This window comes from Limulus polyphemus, unplaced genomic scaffold (genome assembly GCF_000517525.1).
Source record: "Limulus polyphemus unplaced genomic scaffold, Limulus_polyphemus-2.1.2 Scaffold3553, whole genome shotgun sequence".
Lineage (NCBI taxonomy): Eukaryota > Metazoa > Arthropoda > Merostomata > Xiphosura > Limulidae > Limulus > Limulus polyphemus.
In genome coordinates, this window is record NW_013669163.1 from 2,203 (window position 1) to 25,901 (window position 23,699).

At 30.5% G+C, this 23,699-nt stretch overlaps 1 protein-coding gene across 5 annotated transcripts in view; it reads left to right on the forward strand.

The window, feature by feature from the left end:
- The first annotated feature begins 356 nt into the window (after positions 1-356).
- The window catches only part of LOC106469575 (dentin sialophosphoprotein-like), a 29,994-nt gene continuing 6,651 nt past the window's right edge, over positions 357-23,699 (forward strand). Inside the window, exons 1-12 of one of the 5 annotated variants that reach the window (XM_022398144.1) lie at positions 357-484; positions 783-1,160; positions 2,314-2,407; positions 4,754-4,951; positions 10,471-10,692; positions 13,483-13,545; positions 16,823-16,882; positions 17,016-17,336; positions 18,031-18,232; positions 18,851-19,037; positions 21,488-21,687; positions 22,181-22,365. In XM_022398144.1, coding sequence (XP_022253852.1) covers positions 1,123-1,160; positions 2,314-2,407; positions 4,754-4,951; positions 10,471-10,692; positions 13,483-13,545; positions 16,823-16,882; positions 17,016-17,336; positions 18,031-18,232; positions 18,851-19,037; positions 21,488-21,687; positions 22,181-22,365 — 1,770 coding nt within the window. In that variant the 5' untranslated portion in view covers positions 357-484; positions 783-1,122. Of the gene's footprint in view, positions 485-782; positions 1,161-2,313; positions 2,408-3,676; positions 3,784-4,753; positions 4,952-10,470; positions 10,693-13,482; positions 13,546-15,288; positions 15,450-15,668; positions 16,215-16,822; positions 16,883-17,015; positions 17,337-18,030; positions 18,233-18,850; positions 19,038-21,487; positions 21,688-22,180; positions 22,366-23,699 lie in introns of those variants that run through there. The other 4 variants (XM_022398145.1, XM_022398146.1, XM_022398148.1 and 1 more) reach the window with 4 other exon arrangements.

A 23,699-nucleotide genomic window follows, 5' to 3' on the forward strand; every position in this document is an offset into this window, starting at 1 on the left:
AGTTCACGAAATTCAAGAACAGCGTGGCATTCACACATCAAATTCTATTGTTTTTCAACTAAAAGAACCATAAAAACGCGAATGAATTTTTTGTTGTTTATTTATGAACAACAATAAATAATATACATACTTCTATTAATTTTTAAAAAGTTCACGTGCAATTTGAAATAAACACTGAACATTTTTTTCTTTTTCCACTCGTGTTATATATTTTTATTTTCACGACATTTGTGAAAACATATTTTGTTGTATGTCCCATCAATTGAAATCAACGAAATGAGCCCAATAGTTTACATTGTTAAAGAAAGAGGGTGTTATTTGTTTGTTTGTATACACCACCAGGCGATGGTGCATATGACTGTAACTTAGCAACAAAGTTCTCAATGTTTACGTTAATATCTTTAGTTTGAGACTTAGGTTTTCTTAAGCCTACCGTTTCGTACCAGAAGGTTTTTAATTTTAATTATACGTATATTAGTTATAGGTAAGTGTTTGGTTTAAAATTTTAAATACAGCTGAAACAATAGGTGAATACTGTAATCGAAAGAAAGATTTATTTATTGTAATGAGAATAAAATATATGATGTATATAACAACTTAACAAGTGAAGCTAAGCTAATGAAGTCTCAAAATGTAAAATCGTAATTTAAATTAAACTTGAAGAAGAATTTAGATAAAAAGACATACAAGTTAAAAAAATAATGAAGAGAAGCTAGATTAAAATATAGCAATAATGTTACAGAAATCAAATTCAGTAAATGTTTTATGTAAAACTTTTCCAGGAAACTGACAAAGGAGACTTAACTTCCTCACCACTTAACAACTCCCATAAACCACTGAACAAATCAAGCATTTTAATTGAACATTTAGATAAGTTGAAGAGTAGCGACAGTCTTTCATAATAACAAAATAATTTAAACAATATGTGGATATTAACAGTTGAAGAACAGTTTGTGAAGAATAAAGGAAGTATATGAACTGAAAATTCTTGAAAATTATCAGCTAATGTAATCATAGAAATTCAGAAGAAAGCAATTACTTGACAAACTTGTATAGGTATAAGTAACTGAAGAATAGTTACACAAGTTAATAAGCAACTACTTATCAGTAACTGAAGTGAAGATGTGGACAGTGGCAGCAGCAAACAAAAAGTTGGATGGGTGAGTATAGTGTATTGAAGCAAATTAGAACAACCAAATTTCTTGTTGTCCTAGTATATTTTTTCATTTAAACAATAGGAAATTATAACAACATTCATTCTAATTTGGTTGTACATAAAGCTAAAAGTTAAATTATAACAATGAAATAAAAAACATTTTTCATGGTAGTCTTAATATGAATAAGGTTTTTATATAAACAATGTAGAAAATAGCTTAGCAAATAATAACCATCATAGTGTTGGTAATTTATCTTGTAGGAAGAATTTAAAATGCTATTGTATGTTTGTGGAGACTAAAATTCTTTTTTCGAATAAATCCAAAGTTTTAATTATGTTTATGCATAAAAGATTCTTGTAGTTGAATATAAGTGTGTTTGAAAGTAAATAATTCAAGTACATTTCCTAAGAGTTCCTTTTTGCAACATGATTACTCCTATATGAGATGACAAGCTCACTTTCAGATCACTATCCTTGATTAAACAATTATGAAGAATACTGGAAAAGTGAGGATTCTTCAGTTCATTGGAAGATATTTATAAGAATGAAAAAATAGTGTCTTGATTAAATATATTAATGTTAAAATTCAAAGATTTTCATAATCCTGATTTTATAATTTTAAATAATTATTTTTAAAGAGTACTTGTTCACTAGACCACCAATAGAAAACACTGATACTTATTTTGGGAATTAAATAAATAGATGTTCTTAGTACAAGGTTGAGTCTGGAGTTTAAGCTGTGAATAGACCTCTTAAAAACAAAGCATAAAATAAGTAGAAATAAAACTAATCCAACACCTATATGTGAAATGTTACGTAACATGTAAGTCTGAGAAAATGAGAAATGAAAAAACTGGAGTGTACTCTGTAGTTGAAACTTTTTGTTACATCAACATAGTAATCTTTAAATTGAAGTGTATCCTTTACAATGGTTGTACTTGTTGATGAGTTTAATAAATGTCTCTTGAAATGACAAATACACTTAGATAAAAAAATTTTAAGCTAGTCTGAAAGAACAAAAATAAACAGTTTTTTAAACTTTGAAACAACTGTTAGGAGAACAAATATGATTTTATTATGTTGAAAGTTTTTGATAATCTTTATGAGGTTTGTGAATGTAGAGCACTCTTTTTATTTATTTTTTGTTATCCATATAGACCCCTTAGTTCTTATAACAGCTTGACAGATGAACATTTGAGTCATTATTTCTCCAATCATGCAATTAAGCAACATCTCATCGAGATGGGATTGGTAAGTATGTACTAGTACTTCTAATTGTTGGTGGATAACTGAAACTACATGCTTACTGAAAGAAGCTTAACACCCAGAGGTGTGTATTATCTTGCTCAGTACTTCAATTTTCTCTTTGTAACAAATAATAATTTTTATTGGTCTGTATTTATTGTATTGTTTTTAAATATTTAACATATTAAATATAATATTATACAATATTATATTGTGGGTTTTTGTAGTTTATAAGAAAAGCATTAAAGTAAAGAATACCTGATCCTTACAGTGGTACAAAGGTTGACCAGTTTGGCATGGGGTTGATATACATAATAATTTGTTTAATAGTTTTACATGGTTTTAGACAGAAGTGTAGTTCAAAACATATATATATATATATGTATAGATCTAAATGAAATATGATTTATGCATTTTTCTTTCATCAGTCTAAAGTATACATTGAATATTTTGAGCTTGCTTAAAATTTGCAATATTGTGAAACAATTGTGATCTTTGGTACAGACTCAGAGTGCCACACAACTTCTTTTGCATTAACGTCTGGTATAGGCCAATCAGTCTAATGTTAGACACATATGAAACAATCCAATTTTACATCATTGATGTCTTCACTGAGTCAGAGGCATTATTTTATTCAAACAGGAAGCTTTGAAGTATTGATATTATTTGTTGCATTAAATCTATGATATGTTTTAGCTACCAAATTTTTTAGTTGCTTATAGCATGGTCTCTTTATGAAAATTAACAGAACTAATAGAGACCCATATGTGTATGCAGAGAATATTAAGTGGTCTATTGCCATTATACACAGTCATTCAAACTTGATATTGATAGATTACCCAATTGTTTTTTAAAGATGAAATAGAAGTTTGAAATGTACATTTGAAAAACATGCATTTTATCTTATAGTTTTGGAAATTACAAGTGGCTTGGATTTTAGTTAAGCAGTATGCTCTTTTCTGTAACATTAAAAATAACATGCATATCCAGAATGACTAATAATTCATTAAATCCTTAATATCTAGTATCAGTATCAGATGAAATGTTTTTATTTAAAACATAAAAGTTTTAAAATAATTACAGATAGAGTTATTTAATCAACTGGATAATTTGTTTAGTCTAGGAGTCATCAGTAGAAAATTGACAAAATATCACTCATTTCAACCAGAGGCATCACTAGGTACTTAAAAGATTCAGGGCTCAGGCCCATAGGCACAGGAATTTTTGGCATTTCAGTATGTTATTGATCATGGTTTTCTGTTCTGATTCTTCAAGACACCAACTGGGATTTAGGGCACTGTCAAATAGGCTCCATGTGCCAGTGCCTAGTGACGTGTCTGATTTTAACTCTTCTACATGACAATCATTTCTTAAAAATCAAGGTAAAGATAAAACAAACTTACATAGAAAATTTAATATTTTGCACCATAACTTTTCCCTTATGTTTGATTAAAGAACTGACAATGTATGTTATTTAAATCTAAAATGTACTGACTTTGCATAATCTTTTCTTTTAATCATGCTCAGTATAAGTTTAAGCTTATTTAGGGTTGTAACTTATTCTGATATACAACCATTGTCGAAATTGAGTTTTTTCCAAATCTTAACTAAAACAAAATATTATGGATGCTGCATCAAACTTAGTGTGTAGAACCACTTTTTCTAACAAGAGTATCACTTATAAATTCCTTCTGTATATATTAATTTTGACTTAGATTAAAGAGTGAACAGAAAGTATTTATAACATGAAGAAAACTATATATGATGCAGACACTATTTATTGTACTACCTTCATATATTTATTCCATTATGTTGTTACAAAACTTGAAGTACATATTTCACTTTCAGCAATGAAATTATTCCCTCCAGGGTATTCAATCATCTTATAATGTATATTTTTACAAGAATAATAATATTTTTTAAAATTTTGTTTATTAAAGTTCTGAAGTTTATTAAAGCTATATAAAATAAGAGTGTCATGTACAATAAATACCAGTAATTCAATCTGCACACACTCATACTGCTGAATTTTGTAACTAATGAATAATTAAACATTTTTGGTTTTAGAATTTGGTAGTATGATTGGTTTTAATGACAGTTCTAGTTACTCTTACTTTAATAAATCATCTAATATGATGCATTTTTATGGATGACTACCCCATAGAACTAAACCTCTTGATATTGATATTTTAGTGACAAATATTTTAATGGAAATATTACAACTTTTATGTGATGACTTGTTCTACTTATATTTTCACAATACATACATGTATATATAGATATGTTTCTGTAGTTAAGATTGTTAATAATTCATTTTGTTTTCTTCAGTTATTTTGTTCCTATATTTTACAGGTAACAAAAAAAGGAAAAATTATGTCTCCAGCAGCCCATAAGAAACATTTACGCAGACAGGAACATAAGAAGCAGATTGATGAAATGTTAGCTACAGCAATTGTTCAAAAGTCACTGTATCTGGAACGGTTACACAAATCAGAAATGAGACGTCAGCTTTCTGACTTAACAAAAATTGAGCTAGTGGAACGAGTAAAGGTAAGAAACTAAAACAGAGGTACAAAATAAATGAAGCTAGGAAGAATTTGAAAAAATCGTTTCTTAATTAAATTGATTAAACTGATTAAAATAAGTAACATAACATAAAAACTTCCGAGAAGATATGTCACCTCCTCACAGAGAAGACTTTTATCTCTCATGGATATGCTTATGATATTTCTCTGCCACTAGCCTTGAGCTAACTCCCACCAAAAAATCAAGCATTTAATTTGAACTATGCTAGTGCATGATGACATTATCATTACAATAGCCCTCCACTGGTAAGAGGGCAACATAACCTTCTTGTGCAGTAACTCCTCCTAAGCACTTGTGCTTGAAATAATTTTATTCTTTTCCTTAGCATTGTCTTAAACAGATGTGTTTTTAAATTTTTTATTTGTGCTATTTAACGAAACTTAAATTTCTTGCAAATTTAATTGTTTCAATCCTTCTTTGTTCACTGACCCCCTTCATCCAATCCCATGCCTTATTGATACCATAATGTGGTTTTACACTTTCTCACACGGTCCAGGTAAGTAAGTACTTTAGTAAAATGTAAAAATAGGAAACTCATTAGGTTAGTTAAGGTTAGAATAGGTAAAATAAATAATAATATAATAAACAAATTTTCACGAAGCATGCTCGCAAAGCAGATCGGAGTAACTCGTGGGTAATGTAATTCGATAGCATAACGTGAGCTGCACGTTTTCCAAGTGATTTACATTTTATAATAGGACAAATTGTAGTTAGACATGGTTCAAAAAGTAATAAAACAATAACATTTAAGAACAAATAGATGTATACAGTTACAGGTTTAAAGATACTTAGTATAAACAAATGTAGTTTTGTGTTACAATTTGAAGTCATTGTAGAAAGAAAGCTAGGATAGAGAAAATAACTGATAAAATATAAAAGTTTTACCAAAAAAAATATTTTAAATGTATTTAGGAGGTTTTAGACATTTGTGTAAATGACATTTGAGAGTTTTGAGATGAAGAAAAGTATTTTTAATTTTAACATGAAAATCTCTTTGCACTCAGACTGGTCAAAAAAAGACTCAATATATTCACAGATAAATCTTTAGTAAAAAAATTTCATTAAAAAAAAAAAACTGATTTTTTATATACAATTGACATGTAATGTTTACTAAAAGACTGCCAAATTTTGAGAAGATGCACCTACTGTATTAAACTATAGACTATACTGAAGTAAAAATGATCACATGGTTAGTCCATGGGACAGAGCCTGTATTGAGAGATTACATAATCAGCTCAATGCTAAATGTGCAGTGCATGTACTGTATGTACGTAGTCTAGTCTAGTCTAGTTGGCTAGGCTGCGGGTGCATTCCAAATATCTTGAAGAGACTACTACAAAGTGTAAATGTATGTGATGTGTGCATAACAAAGTGTGAAAATACTGTATATGCCATTTGGCAGAATTTTACAAGAAATGAACATCAGCATTGGTATATCAAACTAAAACATTACAGTATTTTCACTGTGTTGTCAGAGGTCTCAAAAACAAGATACAAGAGAAAGGAATGATTCACACATTATGCTAAGCGAAGAGGAAAGTGATTCACAAATTTCATGGGAACCCAAATATTTCATCCCCTGTGTCACCCTCCTTTCTATCTCTTACCTCTGTGCTTGATTAGACCCAAGTCGTCTTCTGTGTTCAGTTTGGACTGTGTAGTGTTATTTGGCATGTAGTTTGTTTCTACCTTGGTACCCCTCTTCATTCAGAGACCCATAGCCTCCTACTCTTACTGGATGGGTCTGCCAACTTCTCTGGTTGGTGTATTCTTCCCTGGATATTGATGCTTGGAGGCTTTTTCACATTTTGTCACATCAGATTCGTTATCTATCTCACTCTCTTGCATCTCATTTCTGCTGACTTTTGGACAAGATCCTTCAGGTTGGCATTTGGACGAACCACATACATTCATCTCCCATTATCTTCATCATCTGACTGTTTTCTCTCCTGTAGGATTTTAACTCCCTATGGTCGCTATTCTTTAATTTACACACTGTCTTTGTGAAGGGTAAGTGCACTTTATTTTTTTTAACCCTCTTTCTCCTTATAGGATCCTGCCAGGTGGCTGGTATTGTCTTCAAAGGTATGCTTGTTTACAAAAATCTGCATCAGGTAAGGGGGTAATGAAAAGTGCTTAACCCATCCACCCTGCCTTTACCAGTGCCCACTGTCGAGATGGGGTGTTCCACAAGACCACTAGAGGTGTTCATGCTATTAAACTTACCCAATTGTCTGATCCAGATTGTAACATTCCATGAACTATCATGTAAAAAGGTAGCACCAGGGAAGTGGCTGCTCACTTCTTTGGCTTGTGCTTGCCAGCTTTTCAAACTAGGGTTTCACAGCCATCCATTGCACTGTCAACAGTAAAAGGCCTTACGGCAGACATCCAATGGGGATCCAGGCATTTCTCTGGGTCCTCACTGATTGTGTACAGCACAATACAGTGGGAAGTAGGGTTGTGGTGGTGGCACTGTCTGTGTTGTGTGGGTTACCCTTGAAACAGCTAGTGTGTCCTCCTCTTGCAGCAGGATGGGTTCATTACCCCCATTTCTGTTAGTTGAGTTGAGGTGAGATACACATTGTATGGTCTGATTGTGCCCTAACTACATGACACTTCTTGGCTCACTGACTACTTTTGTGCAGGTGCTCTATTGATCATGCTAAAATTTTGCCCATCCAAACAACACTTGGGGCTATTTTGCCTTTCCCCCACTTTGTAGCCCCTGCCATAGGGTGTCACACTCGATGTTCATCTAGGTTTAATATTTGCACTGGTCCTACACCATTCTAGCTATTCTATGTGAAGAGGTGAGGTATCATGTAGGAAGTTAACATTTTCCTTACCAGAAAATGTGTTTCCAAGAGATACTTCTTCACACCTTCCCACCAATCCTCTCCACTTTTAGTGCACTATCTTCTTGCCCCAATCTAAGAATGAAGTTATTTCGATTGTAAGTACTTAGAGGGAGTCACTACACAAGGAGGTTGTGTTGCCCTTCGATTGGTGGAGGGCTATCCTTGCCTGAGGTTTCATCATGCACTAGCGTAGTTCATGTGAAACACATGATTTTTAGGTGGGAGTTAGCTTAAGACTATTGGCATGCATATCTTTAGGCAGATGCACAAGGAATCAAGCTATTCTGTGTGAGAGGTCAGTATACATTGAAAATACATTTTCAGGTAATAAAAATGTTAACTTTTGTTAAACCCATTATAAGATCAGCATTTCTTCAGTGAGCAAGACACTCTTCTGTTTAATAATTATTGTGTCTTCTTTGAATATTTTGACACAAGAACTAAATTTGTTTTTAATAATATGTTGAGAAAATTGAAGATTTAATTTTGTCCTTAATGTTTTCTAAAACTATCCACATTTGTGATCAACAACCAAGTGACAACATTCTCATATTCACAGAGGTTATAAAAGTTAAACTCTAAAATTATTGATATGTTTTTATATACTGTTCACTACTAATAGATTCCATAGATTGCATCATATTAAGTAATTCTGTTTTGCCTGTAACAACATTCAGTATAATGAATTTACCCTCAAACAGTTGGATGTAATCACTCATTTTCTTTGCATTAGAGGCCCCAGCAGTAATTAGTAGGATTAGTTACAACATGACATATTTGTTTAGGTTTTATTATTAACTATAAGTATGTTAACCTCTTATTTGTTTTTCACTTTTCATATATAACTTACAACAAAACCTTTTGATTTAAGACACTGTTAAAGGATCTGCAGTTCTACTTAAAAATGATACTAATCTGTACATTTGGAGGAAGGCTCAACTGATGATATGATGAAGAGTGAAGTAAACTATCTGTTTTTTCTAACTTGAACATGATCAGTAATTCTAGTATTAAAGGCCCTTCATAGAATTATGAAACTTTTCTAAGGGAATATATTATCAAATATTAACACTATGAATCCTTCTCATAAAGAAAAATTAGCTTGAAGATATTCTTTAGAATTATGAAAGTTTATGTTGTAGTCATCCTTCTATCCCTCACAAAAGGCTTAAAAATTTTAAACTCTTTGAGGTCCTTCCAGAACTATAGTTACTTCTCAGAAATTAATCATGTGAAGTTTTTATGGTATCATTGATATTTGCTCAAAAATTAATTACATCTTGGGTCTTCCCTAATATCCTGTTTCTTTCTTGTACTCACAATTTATTAATCTTGCTGTTTTTAAAGTTTTTACAATAAATTGTTGTATCAGTAGCCGATATAAAGCAAAGTTCTAATTATGTGGTATCCAGGTAAAGTTGAGTTAGTCTTTGAGCTATTGGATAGGTCAGTTTAATAACTAGAGAATTGATCACGATATTGCTGATGAAGTAATGCTAAAGCTCTCACTGACATAATTGTAATATTAAATGTAAAAATGAAACTAGACACAAAGTGAAATGCTAAATGAACAATCTTTATTATAATACTAAACACAAACACAGTATGTGTATTTGTTTTTCTTTAAATGGGTTTATTGTTTTAACTGGATTCTCTCAGCTGCTTCTCATCTCTTCCTTCAGGATTCTCAGACTGTCTAAGTCCAATGTTTCTAAATTCACAAGAAAAATTGCACTTAACCAGAACAACTAGCACTGGTCACTCTCAGTACAACATAAGGGAGGTTGTAACCCCTAGATATCATTTGAATGACTGCTGAAGGACACTGCTGTTTATAACCTTGCACAACATGCAGTACTGAACCAATATCCCTCTCCATAGTTATTATCCACTTGAAAACAAAGGCAGTGGAACAAAATCAACTTAATGGCTTTCTTGATTATGTTCCATGAAACCTGCACATATAAAGAACACATAACTAATACTATAATATTGCAAGATGGTAGAAATGCATGGTATATTCATGCACCACACGTATGCTTCATCCCTCAAATGTATGATATAGATGCTTCTCTGCTACACCAGTTCTTGACAGTAATCATAAATGTAGTTGCTGTTTGAATACAAGAATTTGTTTTTTTAGTTTAATTTTACTTGTGAAATATAACCAAAAATGCTATTATAAACAACACTGAAATGTTAAGTAACTGTAATGAATATTGGCGTGAATGTGTTACGTAAAAAGTTATCCTTGATATTCATTATTCATATTTTATGGATTATATAAAATTAACTTTTCTGTATTTTAAATGTAAGTTTTATTTTTTGTATTTTTAAGTGGTATGTTGAAATATCTGGTTAAAGAGTCATCTCTGATATTTATTACTAATGTTTTATGAAATATATAGAATTAACTTTATTTATTGAAGGCAAATTATATTTTAATCATTTTTGAGTTGTATGTTGAAATATCTAGTTAAAAAATCTAAACAAATTTAAGCATAGGTAGTGAATAGAATATTTATCTTATATTAGTCACTGTGATTCATACAGTGTATCTAAAACATAGTTAACACTTATTTTAGGATTTTTCTTTTTATTTATCATAATTTTTTTTTTCAGAGTGCTCGTTCACGGCATAAACCACAAGAAGGTAATTCACTGCCACCACGATCATTATCAGCTTGTCCTTCATTATCCTGGATCAGAGGGAAAACTTCCCCCACTTCCCAGCTGTCCAGAATGTTAGCTAGTTGCTCTCATCGTCCTTGGAACACTACTACATTCCCTAATGTACAGGATTTCTTGGATGAAGGCTCAACTGATGACATGAATGAGAGTGAAGTAAATTATGTTTTATTTAAATTGAAATAATAAAAATTCCTTTATATTAAACACTCTAAGTTCTTCTGGTTAAAGTAATGTACTTAGTATTATCTATGTAATTCTCCATTACTATTCTAACTAAGAAAATTTTGTAATTAGTTAGTATTAAACTTTTCAATAATACATTTTGTCAAAATGAATAGAATGATTACCTATAACACAAATATATACATATCAGTGAGGGGAACAATCACCCTGCTATGTACTTGGACATAGTTCAAATTAGTTTGTGATAATTTTGTGACAGATTTATCCTACAGCTTTCAAAAGGCCCCCTCATGGCACAGAGGTATGTCTGCGGATTTGCAACACTAGAAACCGGGTTTCGATACCCGTGGCGGATAGAGCACAGATAGCCCATTGTGTAGATTTGTGCTTAACTTCAAACAAACAAGCTTTCAAGAGAAGTTAATGGTCTGGAATGTTTTTTTTTATCATTTTAATAGAGCATATTAAGTATATTAGTATTATGTGTAGCAAATTCAACACATAGTGTTCATTGGAAATCCACAAAGCTGTTGGAAGTGGTATACAAATGCTTATTTCAAAGGTATATGGTTATTGAGTTATACTTCTTTTAACTCAGATGTGACTTTTGTTTTTACAAATTGGCCAGAATTCAGTGAAATAGGTGTCTCATATCTTAGTGTTTGACACTATGATAATTCACTAGATGGCTTAGTTCAGCCAAGTAATTAATTTTTTTTGTAAGAGACAAAAAACGTGTAAACTATATGAATAGAGCCATCATTAATTATCATCCAAAAATCCTTTTTTTTATTTTGTCATTGACTAAAGATACATATATTTTATAAATGAAACAAAAGCTACAAATATAGTTATATGTATATGTATATCTGTGTGTATTCTTATATATATATATATACAGTAATGTGCAAATTTATGAGAACACCTCAACAATTTTCATGTTATGAGATTTACACACAAAATAGTCTTTTATTTACTATAGAAATTGATAAGAAATTATTGCAAATTAACCTTACAGGAAACTATTACAAAATTAATAGAGAAATAATGTCTTTAAGTTTACTTAATGCCAATATTAAGTGTAATCATCTTTGGCAGCAATAACAGCTTGGCATACTGGTGGCACTGTGTCTATGTATTTGCTCAAATTCTTTGGTGTAATTTGATTCAATATTTCTTGAAGCTATATCTAGAGGCTTTTTTGGTACAATTGGAACTTTTGTCAAAGCATGGATTCCAGCAAATCCTAGATTTGTTTTAGGGGATTAAGATCTAGATTTTTGGCTGACCATTCTCTTTGCTGAAGACATCCTGTGCTTTATTTTTTGGCCAAATAAGCTTGACATTTCTTGGAAGTATAATTGAGCTCATTATCTTCTTGAAATATAACATTCTGCCCATTCAACCTCTTAACAGAGTATATAGCATGATGTGTTGTTGTATTTATGTTGACTCATGATGCCATCATTTTTGTGAAAATGACCAACACAATTTGAAGATATCACACCCCCAAATCATTACAAAGCCTCCTTTGTGTTTGTCTATTTGCACTAAAGCCACTCCTTCTTCAACCTCCCATTAACTTTTGCATGGTCATACCCACTATGGTTGTAACCATACACTTAGACCCTTCTGTTTAAAGCATCTTATGCCACTTGTCCAAAGACCAGCTAGTCTCTTTGTGCAGTAAGGGCTTTTGTGTTGCTGTTCTTCTCCAAAGGCCACATTTTTGCAATGTTCTTGAGAGTACTTCTTGATACTTTATCTATACATGACTTGTTAAAGCCATCAGCAAGGTTTTTCATTAATTTATTTTTCAGGGAATTGATTTTTAGATATCTAACATTTCTCTCATTGAGCTACTTTTGTGATATCTTCCCTTGTTTGATGTTATAGGACATTGGACATTTTTTTGTTTTACCAGAAAATGGTATTGATGGGATTATGTGATCTAAAAGTTTATTAAATAGCTATTTGTTACAACAGAGCTGGGCTTGTCCTAATAATTAGTATGCATGATTGTTAATATGAAGGTCCATGGTGTACACCTTGTTGCAGCAAAAGTACTCTCCACTTTTTTGAGCCATGGGTGCATCATAAGAGTGACTATCCAACCCCAACATTTGATAAGAGTAGCCCAAGAGTTAGAGATGGATGCTGTTGACTATCTTCCTTACTTCTAGTCCATCACTTCAAAATTAGGGATGACTTGTACAAATAGTCCTTTGTAGCTTTGTACAAATACCTGAAAAAAAAAAACTGTCACTGCATGCAAAGATTTATTAGATTAACCCATACACATTCCTTTTTGTTAAATTTTCAAAATAAATTGATTATTATTATTTTACTTAGATTAAACTTTCAAGAAATTTTCTTTTGATTATTAGAATATTTCACATAATATTTTGTAATTAAAGCAAAAATATTTTTTAACAAGGAAAAAATTACATACTTTTTTGATTTGTCAAGATTGATATCTTCTTTTATAGGTTTCCTTATTTTGGCCAGCCCCTTGTAATAGTTATGGAACTAAAAATTATAATTATTTTTGATTTTTGTTTGTTTGACTAATGTTCAGATCTAAATTTATGAACACATTTATGTATCCTATTATGGCAGTCCTCCTTATTTAGTGAAACACTTCAGGTATCAAGTGCCTGTATTTCATATTGCTGTATAAGGAGTTTAATATTACAAATCTTTTTAAATATCTTTATCAAATGTATAACATGTATTTTTTCATTTGTGAATTATTATAAGAAAATAGAACATCAGAGGCCAGCACAAAATAAAAGAAAGAAGAAAAGAAAACGTTTTTCAAAGGTAATGATTTTGAACTTATTTACAATTCATGCTTGCCAGTGACGTTATAGAAAACATTTAAAAAATAATTCAAGGGGCTCAAAATATAGTGAATTGTTGATCATTGCTCTGCAAATTTGTATTCGTTTGTAGTAACCTTTGATTATTTTCTTATATTGTATGTCATAACAAAAGGAACAACTGATTATTTTAATTTATAATATAAAAGATTTTTGATATGTTGATGAAGTTTCTGTGTTCTACTTTATAACGTAGCATTTTTATTAAAAGTTATGATATTTAAATCTGTGTTGGTTTTTGTTGTTCTACATGAAAGTCAGATGGTGTAAATCTTAAGGTTTTTCTTAGTTCATAGCAAATGCTACAAAATATTTTGAAGATTGAATGACACAAAAACTAAACTTAATGAAAATAAACATCAAAATCTCACATTTTTTAAAAGTCTAGTTTTGAGCAGCTACTGTGTATCAAGCATTATAAATATTGTGATCTGTTACATGATGTGAAGAATAGCAATAACCTTTTGATAGGAGATGCAAGCTGTGAATCTATGGAAATTAAAAGTTAATATGATCAGCAAACAGATCATTTTAAAATGTTATAGTTTTGTGCAGGACCTGTAATACAGTAGTTTTCATCCACTCTATAGAGTCAGTGGGGTTATAATGCTAAAAACTGGGTTTCAATACCCATGGTGGGCAGAGCATGGATGGCCCATTGTGTGGCTTTGTACTTTAAAAAAACAATAACAAACAAATCCACTCTATAGGTCTGAGATTCATTCCAAAAATGTTTTCAAAATTAAACATACTACTCAAGAGAAACAAATCTAAAACAGTCTGTTTGCTGCTTTTATTTAACTTTTTCTTTTTAATAATAATATAATTTTAAGATACATGAAAATATTTATAACAATACTGATGTAACAATAGAACAAAGTTTAACTATTAAAATATTAGAAAACCCATTAATACTCAGTTTTTTGTTATGTTCCAAGTTATGAGATACTACATGTATTTAAATAACTGCATAGTATACAATGTCAGTGAAATGAATAAAACACTCATTTTGGATAATTATTTTTTAACTTAAAATTAAACCAGGTTCTGATCAGAAAAAAACACGGAATGTCAAAACAGACCACGTACCATTATATGATGAATAACATGACATCAATAATATTCCACTTCTTGCATAAGGCTTGCTCCTCAAGCAAAGACGTCACCAAAGTTGAGTTTCATATCTTTATCTTTTTCACTCACATGCATAAATCTAAAGTAAATTCACTTATCTTTGAAAATAAATACTTTAATGAAGAAAACCTTAAAGTGACATTTTTGTCACTACAAATGAACAGTTTTTTGGCATTTTTTCTACTTGCCTTGAAATTTCCAAAAAAGAAAAGTAGAGGGGAGCTCACATCGCTGTCATTTTTGTTCATGTCTGACCTGTAATTGTATATCATAAGCAGTTACTCTAACAAACCCAAAAAAATTACAAAGTTTTTTCACTTAATTGGGATGAAAATTACCAAAGATGTAATTCAATTAACTCAGTATCCTGCATGAAGAGATGTGTACATAATATTACCTTTTACAGTCATCAAATTGGAAGAATTATGAAAACCAGATTAAAAACATTGGTACTCATTTAGCTATACATTTTAAAAACTTTTAAAGTTATGCTTCAAAAGTATATTATTACAAAATATTTATGTTTTATTATTATTACTTATATTTATAGTACCAAAAAAACCTGGTGTGAAAATGCAAAACTTTCTCTTCTTTTGTTTTTGATGAAATGGAAAGTGCTACAAGATCATGCATGCTGTTTTCTCCCATTTATTGCACTGTTTCCTTGTGTTTATATTTGTTGGTCCCAGATGTAATTGAAAGCTTGACCAGGTAACCAACTTATTTTTTTGGTTCATTTATATGTATTTTATTTTACAAATTTATTTATTTTTTACAAAGCTTGACATCTCTTTATTTGAAAATGCTGTTTTTTTTAATGATTTTGATGTTATTATGACAGTTTTTTTATTGCATGAGATTGTTATGTTTGATGGGATGTTTTTTATGACTGCGTTATTTTTATAGGTAATTTTGAACATATATAGACTTATGAGAATTTTGTACTTTATATATAGGTAGTAAATTCCCTTATGTTAGAACAAACAAACAAATACAGCACTTAATCTAGACTTTGGCACAGTTTTATACACAGATATTTGTTTTTATCAAAGAAATATAATTTGCTTTCCAATTAATGGTTCATCTACATGCTCTAGTATTTTCCCACATAATTTATTTTAAAAAATCGTTATATCTCAATTTAGAAGTTGTACCAATATGTGCAGTCTTTGGCATTCTTTGTTCAACAAATATGTCATTCTAACATGTAAACTAAATTTTAATAAGCACAGTTTTGAAAGATTTTTGTTTATTTGAAATATTAAGCTGGTAAAGATTATTGTAAGAATTAAAGGGGACTGTGATGATTTTTTTTTTATTTTGGAGTTAAAGAGATTAGATGGTGTATGTGTAAGTATACTCTTCTGAATAACTGGATTTGTTTAATTTATTACATATTTTTTTGTATATAAAACAAGTTTTTAGAATCTCTGTACCAGTTAAAGAGAGGCCAGTACAAGGCTGGGGAAGAAAATGGTTAGTTGAATCATTGTTGAAAGACTTCTTAAGATTCTCTATTGTAGTTTTATATATCCTTCTGTGGCCTTTGAGGATTACATAGATAAATGTCTATTGCTGGAGGAGGGAAGGAATTAAAAAAGCTCTTAAACTCAGTCACTTCAGTAAAGTTGTATATATGGTTTTAATCTTGGTACATATTCAATAAAAAGTACCAAAGCCTACCCCCTTTTTAATCTGTTGTACTGAGCAGGTTTCATTATGTGATTTGAAAACTTTTAATAATTAATGCATTTTAGTGCTGTTTGGGTTCATAATTTAAAAAAAAAAGGGCTCTTATATATATTTCTTCCAGTTTTTGTAGCTGGTCCAAGCATAATTGTGGTGCTCATCCTTTGATTTCATTTTAAGTTACAGTTTCATTTGTTGTTAGAACTATTTTAACCTCCAAGTTGAAATGGATTAAATATTGCCCACTTATTTATTAGCATAAATTACAGCATAGCAGGCATAGAACTAAATGAACATTGCAAAATCATCTGTCTGTAGGATAAAATTTGTAATATTAATAGAAAGAAGAAACGAACTTTTAAACAATGGAATAATTTTTCTGCTTTGCTCTTTAGGCATCCAAGAATGATACTATTCAGGCCATGGATAATACAGAGTTGAAACGGGTTGATCAGGTTAGTAGTACACAGTTCTATATACTAAGCTTTGAGGATTGAGATACTTTTTTTCACTTCAGAATATGTTATTTACTGAAATTAGTGAAAATGTTGTCCACTCCACAAGTTTTTTTTTCTCTACAATTAACAGAACTCCTTGCAACTTAATTCAATCTCCCAATATTATGCCGATTTAACTAGAAGATTACTTCAACAAGCAGCATCACCATACCTTCTTCCATTATTGTCTCAAACCTACAAGTGTGATATTTCTTCAAAGGCTAATTTTCGATCAAGGTCTGCAGGAGCTAAAAGAACAAACAGTGCTCTTCAAAAACTAAAATCTGTAGGCATTAATCGAGCAAGTAGTGCATCTGGGAGGCCAAAATCTGCACTTCGAAAATCATCAGAAGAAACAGACAGACAGCAAACATTTCCTTATGTTAATAGTGAATTGCAGAAAGAAAAGAAGGTAATGTATTCTTTCTTAGAGCCTAACATTAAGATTATTTTCTGGTTAATATTCTTTGAGTTTGGGATAAACATAACACAGTTGGAAGACAAGCATGATGTGTTGTAATGAGCAATAAAAAGGTTTTAAAAATATACTGGTACAGGTAGTTAAAAAGTTGTCCTGATTTTAAGGGTATGCATCATATGTTGTAATACATGTAATAATAAAGTATGTGTAAGATGTTTTAATACCTTATACAATAATAAAGATTGTATTATTTAATACTAATACTAGGATAGGAAGTAAGAAGGTGCTTGTATATGGGAAATAAATGTGCAAATCACTTTCAGGAATTGGGAATACAGTATACTCCTACAGGAATTGGGAATACAGTATACTCCTACAGAAATTGGGAATACAGTATACTCCTATTTTTTTCCTGGGGTTACAAACCAACATTTCATTAAGTTCAACATTAAAACAGTGTCTATCAAAGTTTCTAGGTTTAAAATTATGAGCATGCTAGAATTTAGATATAGGTTTTTTTAATTTATACAGAGTTGGCTAATTTGTCTACTTTATAGTTGTAAATGCTGCTATAGAGTTACTCTACAATATTTTGTCTTAACTTACTAGCTAAGATAGTTCCATTTTAATTATTTCACTGTTTAATTACTATATATTATGTAACTAACTTTTTTGTGTATTTTAGAACTGGAAAAAACATTTAAAGACAACTCCAGAAGTAGGTAGAAATCAATGTGCAGTTACATTACTCTTCCATGGAACTATTCAAAGGATGAAAAGTTGGTTCTCTCAAAAATCCAGGTATGACAAGCAAGAGGTTGTTGTGTTACAGCAGCATTGTGGAGGTCATCCAATCACTGTGTATAAAAATCAGCTTACTCCAGGAGGTAAGTGTCACTAACATCTTCAAATCAATGATGAGAAACTTTAGACCAATAACTGGTATAATGTGTGCCAATGGTTATTTTAAGTTTTAAGAGGACTGATTATCACTTCAAAATTAGGGATAGCCAGTGCAGGTAGCCCTTAAGTGGTTTTACATGAACTTCAACAAACAAATAAACAATTATAGAAACACAAAAACTTTAGTTGAGCTCTGTACATCAATTACAAAAAACATAAATGCTTCAGTTGTATTAAGTAAATCAATTACTACATGTTTTGATAGATTTTATACAATATTAGCTATAAGTTCTACTACTCAAACATTTAATAACTAAAAACGTGTACATATATAAGGAACTCAGCACATAGTTAATCAGAAACTACTACCTAATAAGTAATGCTTATTATTTGCAGGTACATATACTGCTAAGTAAGTAATAGCATCTTATAAGCTAGAACCAAATTTCAGCATAAGTACATATTGGTTAGGATTAGTTCATACATTTTCATGTCATATAATAGTATGTATTTAAATGTATAAACTTTATGCTTAGGTTTTCACATTGTGATAAAAACTTATATAGTTTGTTTAGTTATAAATTTTTTTATCTCTTTCACAGATGAGTTTACTTTCACTTCTCGTCGTCACATGGGATACCCTTACAGTGTTGTTATATTTGTGGATGGTCTCAGAGTTCTTCATTTGAGTACATGTTGTGAATATCGTCACAAGATAGGAACAAAGTTGGGTGGGAAACAAGGTCAATTTTCTCTGGTGAATGTGTATGGTAGCCATCCTTGTTTCAGGTAAAAAGTTTTATGAATAATAAAAAAAAAGATACATCTGTGGATTTTTAACAAAGTATTGATAATATTGTCATCTTATAGTTGGTAACGAAAAAAGAATGTGTCTTATTTGCAAAATCTAATAGTTATATATCTTGGATCCTAGTCATATATAATGTTTAAATTAACCCAATTGGTCAAATTAACTTGGTGATTAGGATATTATGCTACTTCTAGAACAAATATAATATGGACTGTGACTGTAATCCATTTCATTATATTTTCATGTACCTCTTTCTGTTATGTGGTTTCTTATCAAGATGTAACAAGGAAATGAAAAGTGCGTTATCTGAAATGAGTGAATGTTTTGATTATAATTGTCTTGGTAGTTTAACAGATAAGTTTTAGAGGGACAACTTCTTAATGGGTCCACTGTAATGTTTGATTGATAAGATGTTATGGGAGCCAGACATTGATAGTATTCACTAATTTGGCTTATTCAATGAACATTTAAGACCTTACATTATATGTTTTTAAATGTTAGATAATAACAATTAATAACTGTGTAAAATATCTATATTATATTTTATTTTGTTTTTCAATCCATTGAGAGCATAAAACTATCAACCACACCAATCCTATGAGGTATTCAGCACACACCAAGTTTTAGAACTCTCTCTATGCATTATTGTAGAAACTAACCAGATTCTTATGCAAGAGGTTAAATATCATTTCACAGTAATGTTTTTGTATTTAGATTAACTTAAGTAGAAAAACTCATGAATAAATCATACTTGCTTTTCCCACATCCAAATTAAATATCTTTACATGATATTCTGAATTTTTACCTATCCTCATCAACTATGCAGAGCAGTATGAAAGCAGTATCCGAGACAGCTGCTTGATTTAAATAAATCACTAAGCTAACTATGATTTAAAAAATAATCTTCTAAACAGCATCAACTATCAAGATATCAGCATAAAAGATATATATATATATATTTATAAACAAAGTTGCAGTTCAACTGTTCTTAAATGACCAAACAAACATGCATACAAGACATTTGTATCTATTTGAAAATTGATATTTATATTAAAATATGACCACTTTGTTAAGCCTCCCAGCTAATATTTGATTGGACTACTTTTCACTGTATAAACAATCTGCACTACTCATGGCAGTGATTCCTCGAGATGCTGGAATGTGTTTTTATTTGATTGTTGATATGATGTGAAATTTGATTCACAGGTTAAGATCTAGTAATTGTGCTGGTTCAGATATATGACCAAAGTCCACTGTCGTGCCCTATTCATCAACTTAGGACAATAGAAGGATGAATTGTTTCATTAATGTGTTGGAGGAGGCCTTGCCCATCAAGATGAAAATACATCATTTTAGGTGAACATGCCCACAAAAATGTTCAGGCATACCTTATATATTATATGCTTTTCTTAAGGAATCAATTCAGCGTAAAAATCGAACAAATTTCCACAATATTGTTCTCTACACTATTACATTACTGCCAGCATTTTGTAAATTGGAACAACATAAGCAAAGTTAAGTGACTAATGTGGTTTTCTCTATACCTCTGTTGTACTCCCAGTTCAGAAAAGCTCCCCAGTGGCACAGCAGTAAGTCTAGGGACATATAGTGCTAGAAACCGGTTTTGATACCCATGGTGGACACAGAACAGATAGCTCATTATGGAGCTTTGTGCTTAACAACAAACAAACAAATAAAAACCCAGAGAAAGGTGAAACAAGGCTTATAAGATCACATTCTTTCAATCATCCGTTGTCCATAATTTATTATTCTTTGCACCACTGAAGCTAAGCTTGCCTGTTTTTATGTAGCATAAGAAATTTTTGTTGGTTGTTGACTGCCATATGACAGTGTTAATAATTTCCTTTAAATGGTGTGGTTAATGATGGTTGGATTCTGACTAGTATTGGAAGAATCAGTCAGGTGGAATAAAGTCAAACACTTCTTGCAATAAAAGCTTGTCCAATCATTTTTTACTTCAGTCAATCAACATCATTTAGTAGCTTGCTATTACTTGTGATAAACATATTTCTTTTCAACTGCTACGTGACAACCTCTGAACAGCCAGTACAAAAAATGTTTTTTGGTAATATGCCCTTACTAGGTATGCACCCACTATCATGCTCAATTCAATGTCAAAGAGATTCTTGTCATGTTTTTCTCCATTGTCAGACTACCCGTGATATGACTACATTTCTTTATTTATAGAACTTCAGCATAACTTAACACCTCGCATTATCGGTATTTTGCATATGCTGATTAACGAATTGTTCTATAAGCATGCAAATGAGGGACTTTTAATAATGTTGCTAATAAGTATGAAAGTGATGTTGAAAATAGAAGCAGTATCTCTGTTTATAAATGTTACTTCTTGATATTTTATTAAGCATTTTAATATTTAAATCAAATTTGCTTCTGAAAATTTTAGATGCCACCTCGAAAGCCAACTGCTTTTATCTCGACCACGACACCCATCACCATGCAGTAAGAATAATGGCCGTTTCACATTAACATTAGCTGACTCTCAGAGACATATGGTACCAAAATGTCTAACCAGTGAAACTGCACCTTCCTTAACTCAGTTCACTGCATTCCCATCAGAACACCATCTGGATTCCAATAGGCATGGTAAGCCTTGATTGGCATATTTCTCCAGTTAGATAAAATATCTTTTGGTAGGCTCTTTTTGAATTCTTTTAGAATGATATAGACTTTTTTTTTTACTTTCTAAAATAGCAGAATTTGACATTTTATCTTCACATATTTTACAAGGCCTCTTATAGCATAGTTATGTTTTTTGTCATGTGATAACGATGGTTAGTTGTGTCATATATTTGGAAGTAATTCCATCCTTTTCAAAGAAGTCTTTTAAAGTGAAATAACCAAACAGGTGCATTATTTAAGATTTTATTCAATATGTGAAACCTAAGTTGCAGGATGAGACTTTATAATTGTTAAATTTGCATGATAATTATAAAATATTAGTAAATATCTAGACTATAAACTTTGTTAAATAGCTTATATATTTGATGTGTTTTTTGTGATTGCTATTTATCATTTATGTATTTAGAATACAGAATATATGGCAAAACTAAAATAATTCTAGAACTTTATCTTTTAGCTGAGGATGTAAATGTTAGTCAACTGGATAATGAAGATTACTCAACAAGCAGTGAAGTGGGAAGTGACAGCAGTGAAACTTCTATTAACAGAGAGCTAGATAATGGATTTCTCCATAAAATGGACAGCAATGAAGCTGAAAATAATCAATCATATAATGGAGATTACCACTTGGTAAGACATACAGTAAGTTTTTGTCAGCAAAATGCTGAATTAATCTATACTCTTCCTTTTTATACTAATTTGAAATTAAACTTTAGTGTGTGGTTTAATTCAGGTTATACAATGCAAACATATTACATTATGTAGAAAGCAATCACTGTGTTGTTATGAAAAATTTATAATATGTCACCTATTTCATTTCAGTACAGTATCTGCATTGTTGTTATGATTTAATTCATTCTTAGGAAACCAATTGTTTCAATGTTGTTATTGATAAGACAAAGCTTACTTCTGGTATATTAGGTTATGTTTTTCTGAAATATTTCTGGTACACTGCTGACGTAGTGCCATCTTGAGATTGTGTTATTTAAAATTCTAAGGAAATACCAATATTAATAAAGCTTTCACTTATTGGTATTAGGAATCTATCCAGTGTGAGAAATTTGGCCATAACTGATTCAGTAACTACTACTATAATATATGTTATTATACATTCTTTTTCTTTAATTAGAATTATGTAATCTAAAATTCTTTGCCTATAGGTCACTAACCTGATAAAAGTTATGCTTATTAAAATTTTTGGTTCAACCCTTATCTGTATTATAATTTTCTGTTAAGTTAGTGGTATTTTTTGTATCCAAAACTTGTCTCAGAGTTTTAATATTATTTACATATTGAAGTATAACTTCCTCATAGATAGTTATTCTAAAGTTTAGCCCCCAAAACATTCAATTAGAAAGAGTAGAAAGGTATACATATAAATAAAATACATACAAACTGGTTATATTTTCAACACCTAGAGTTATATAAGCTGTTTGGATAGCATTCTCTGTTATTGACCTAAATGGGGCTAATAAGAATTGATAGAACTTGAAACTACAGTCTTAGGTGGTTATGATTTGAGATCTGTTGTCCATTATGGGAAATATGCTTCATTTAACAATCCATATAACCACAAAATGGAGAAAACCCATAAGCTTGTTTTAAATGGGAAGTTAGATTGCCTTAAATAATATTTCAATTTAAAATAATATAAATGTGTTTAAGTAAATAAAATATAAACCATGGCTATTCTACAATTATTAGAACTTGATATATTCTAAATTATAACATCTTTCAGGATAATGTTACAATCTGTTGGCTATCTAATAAGTTTTCTTTATAGTAGTGATATTATATGTGACATCAGTTTTCTCATAACGGTGTTATTATTGGTATTTATAATTATTAAACACTAGCAGAGTACCAAGCGTTGCTCAGATGAAAATGGCTTTAAATATTCTGAGTTATTTTGATTAAATCAACCATATTAATCATGATTTCGTGCAAAAAAATCAAAATTATTTCTTTACCTAGCC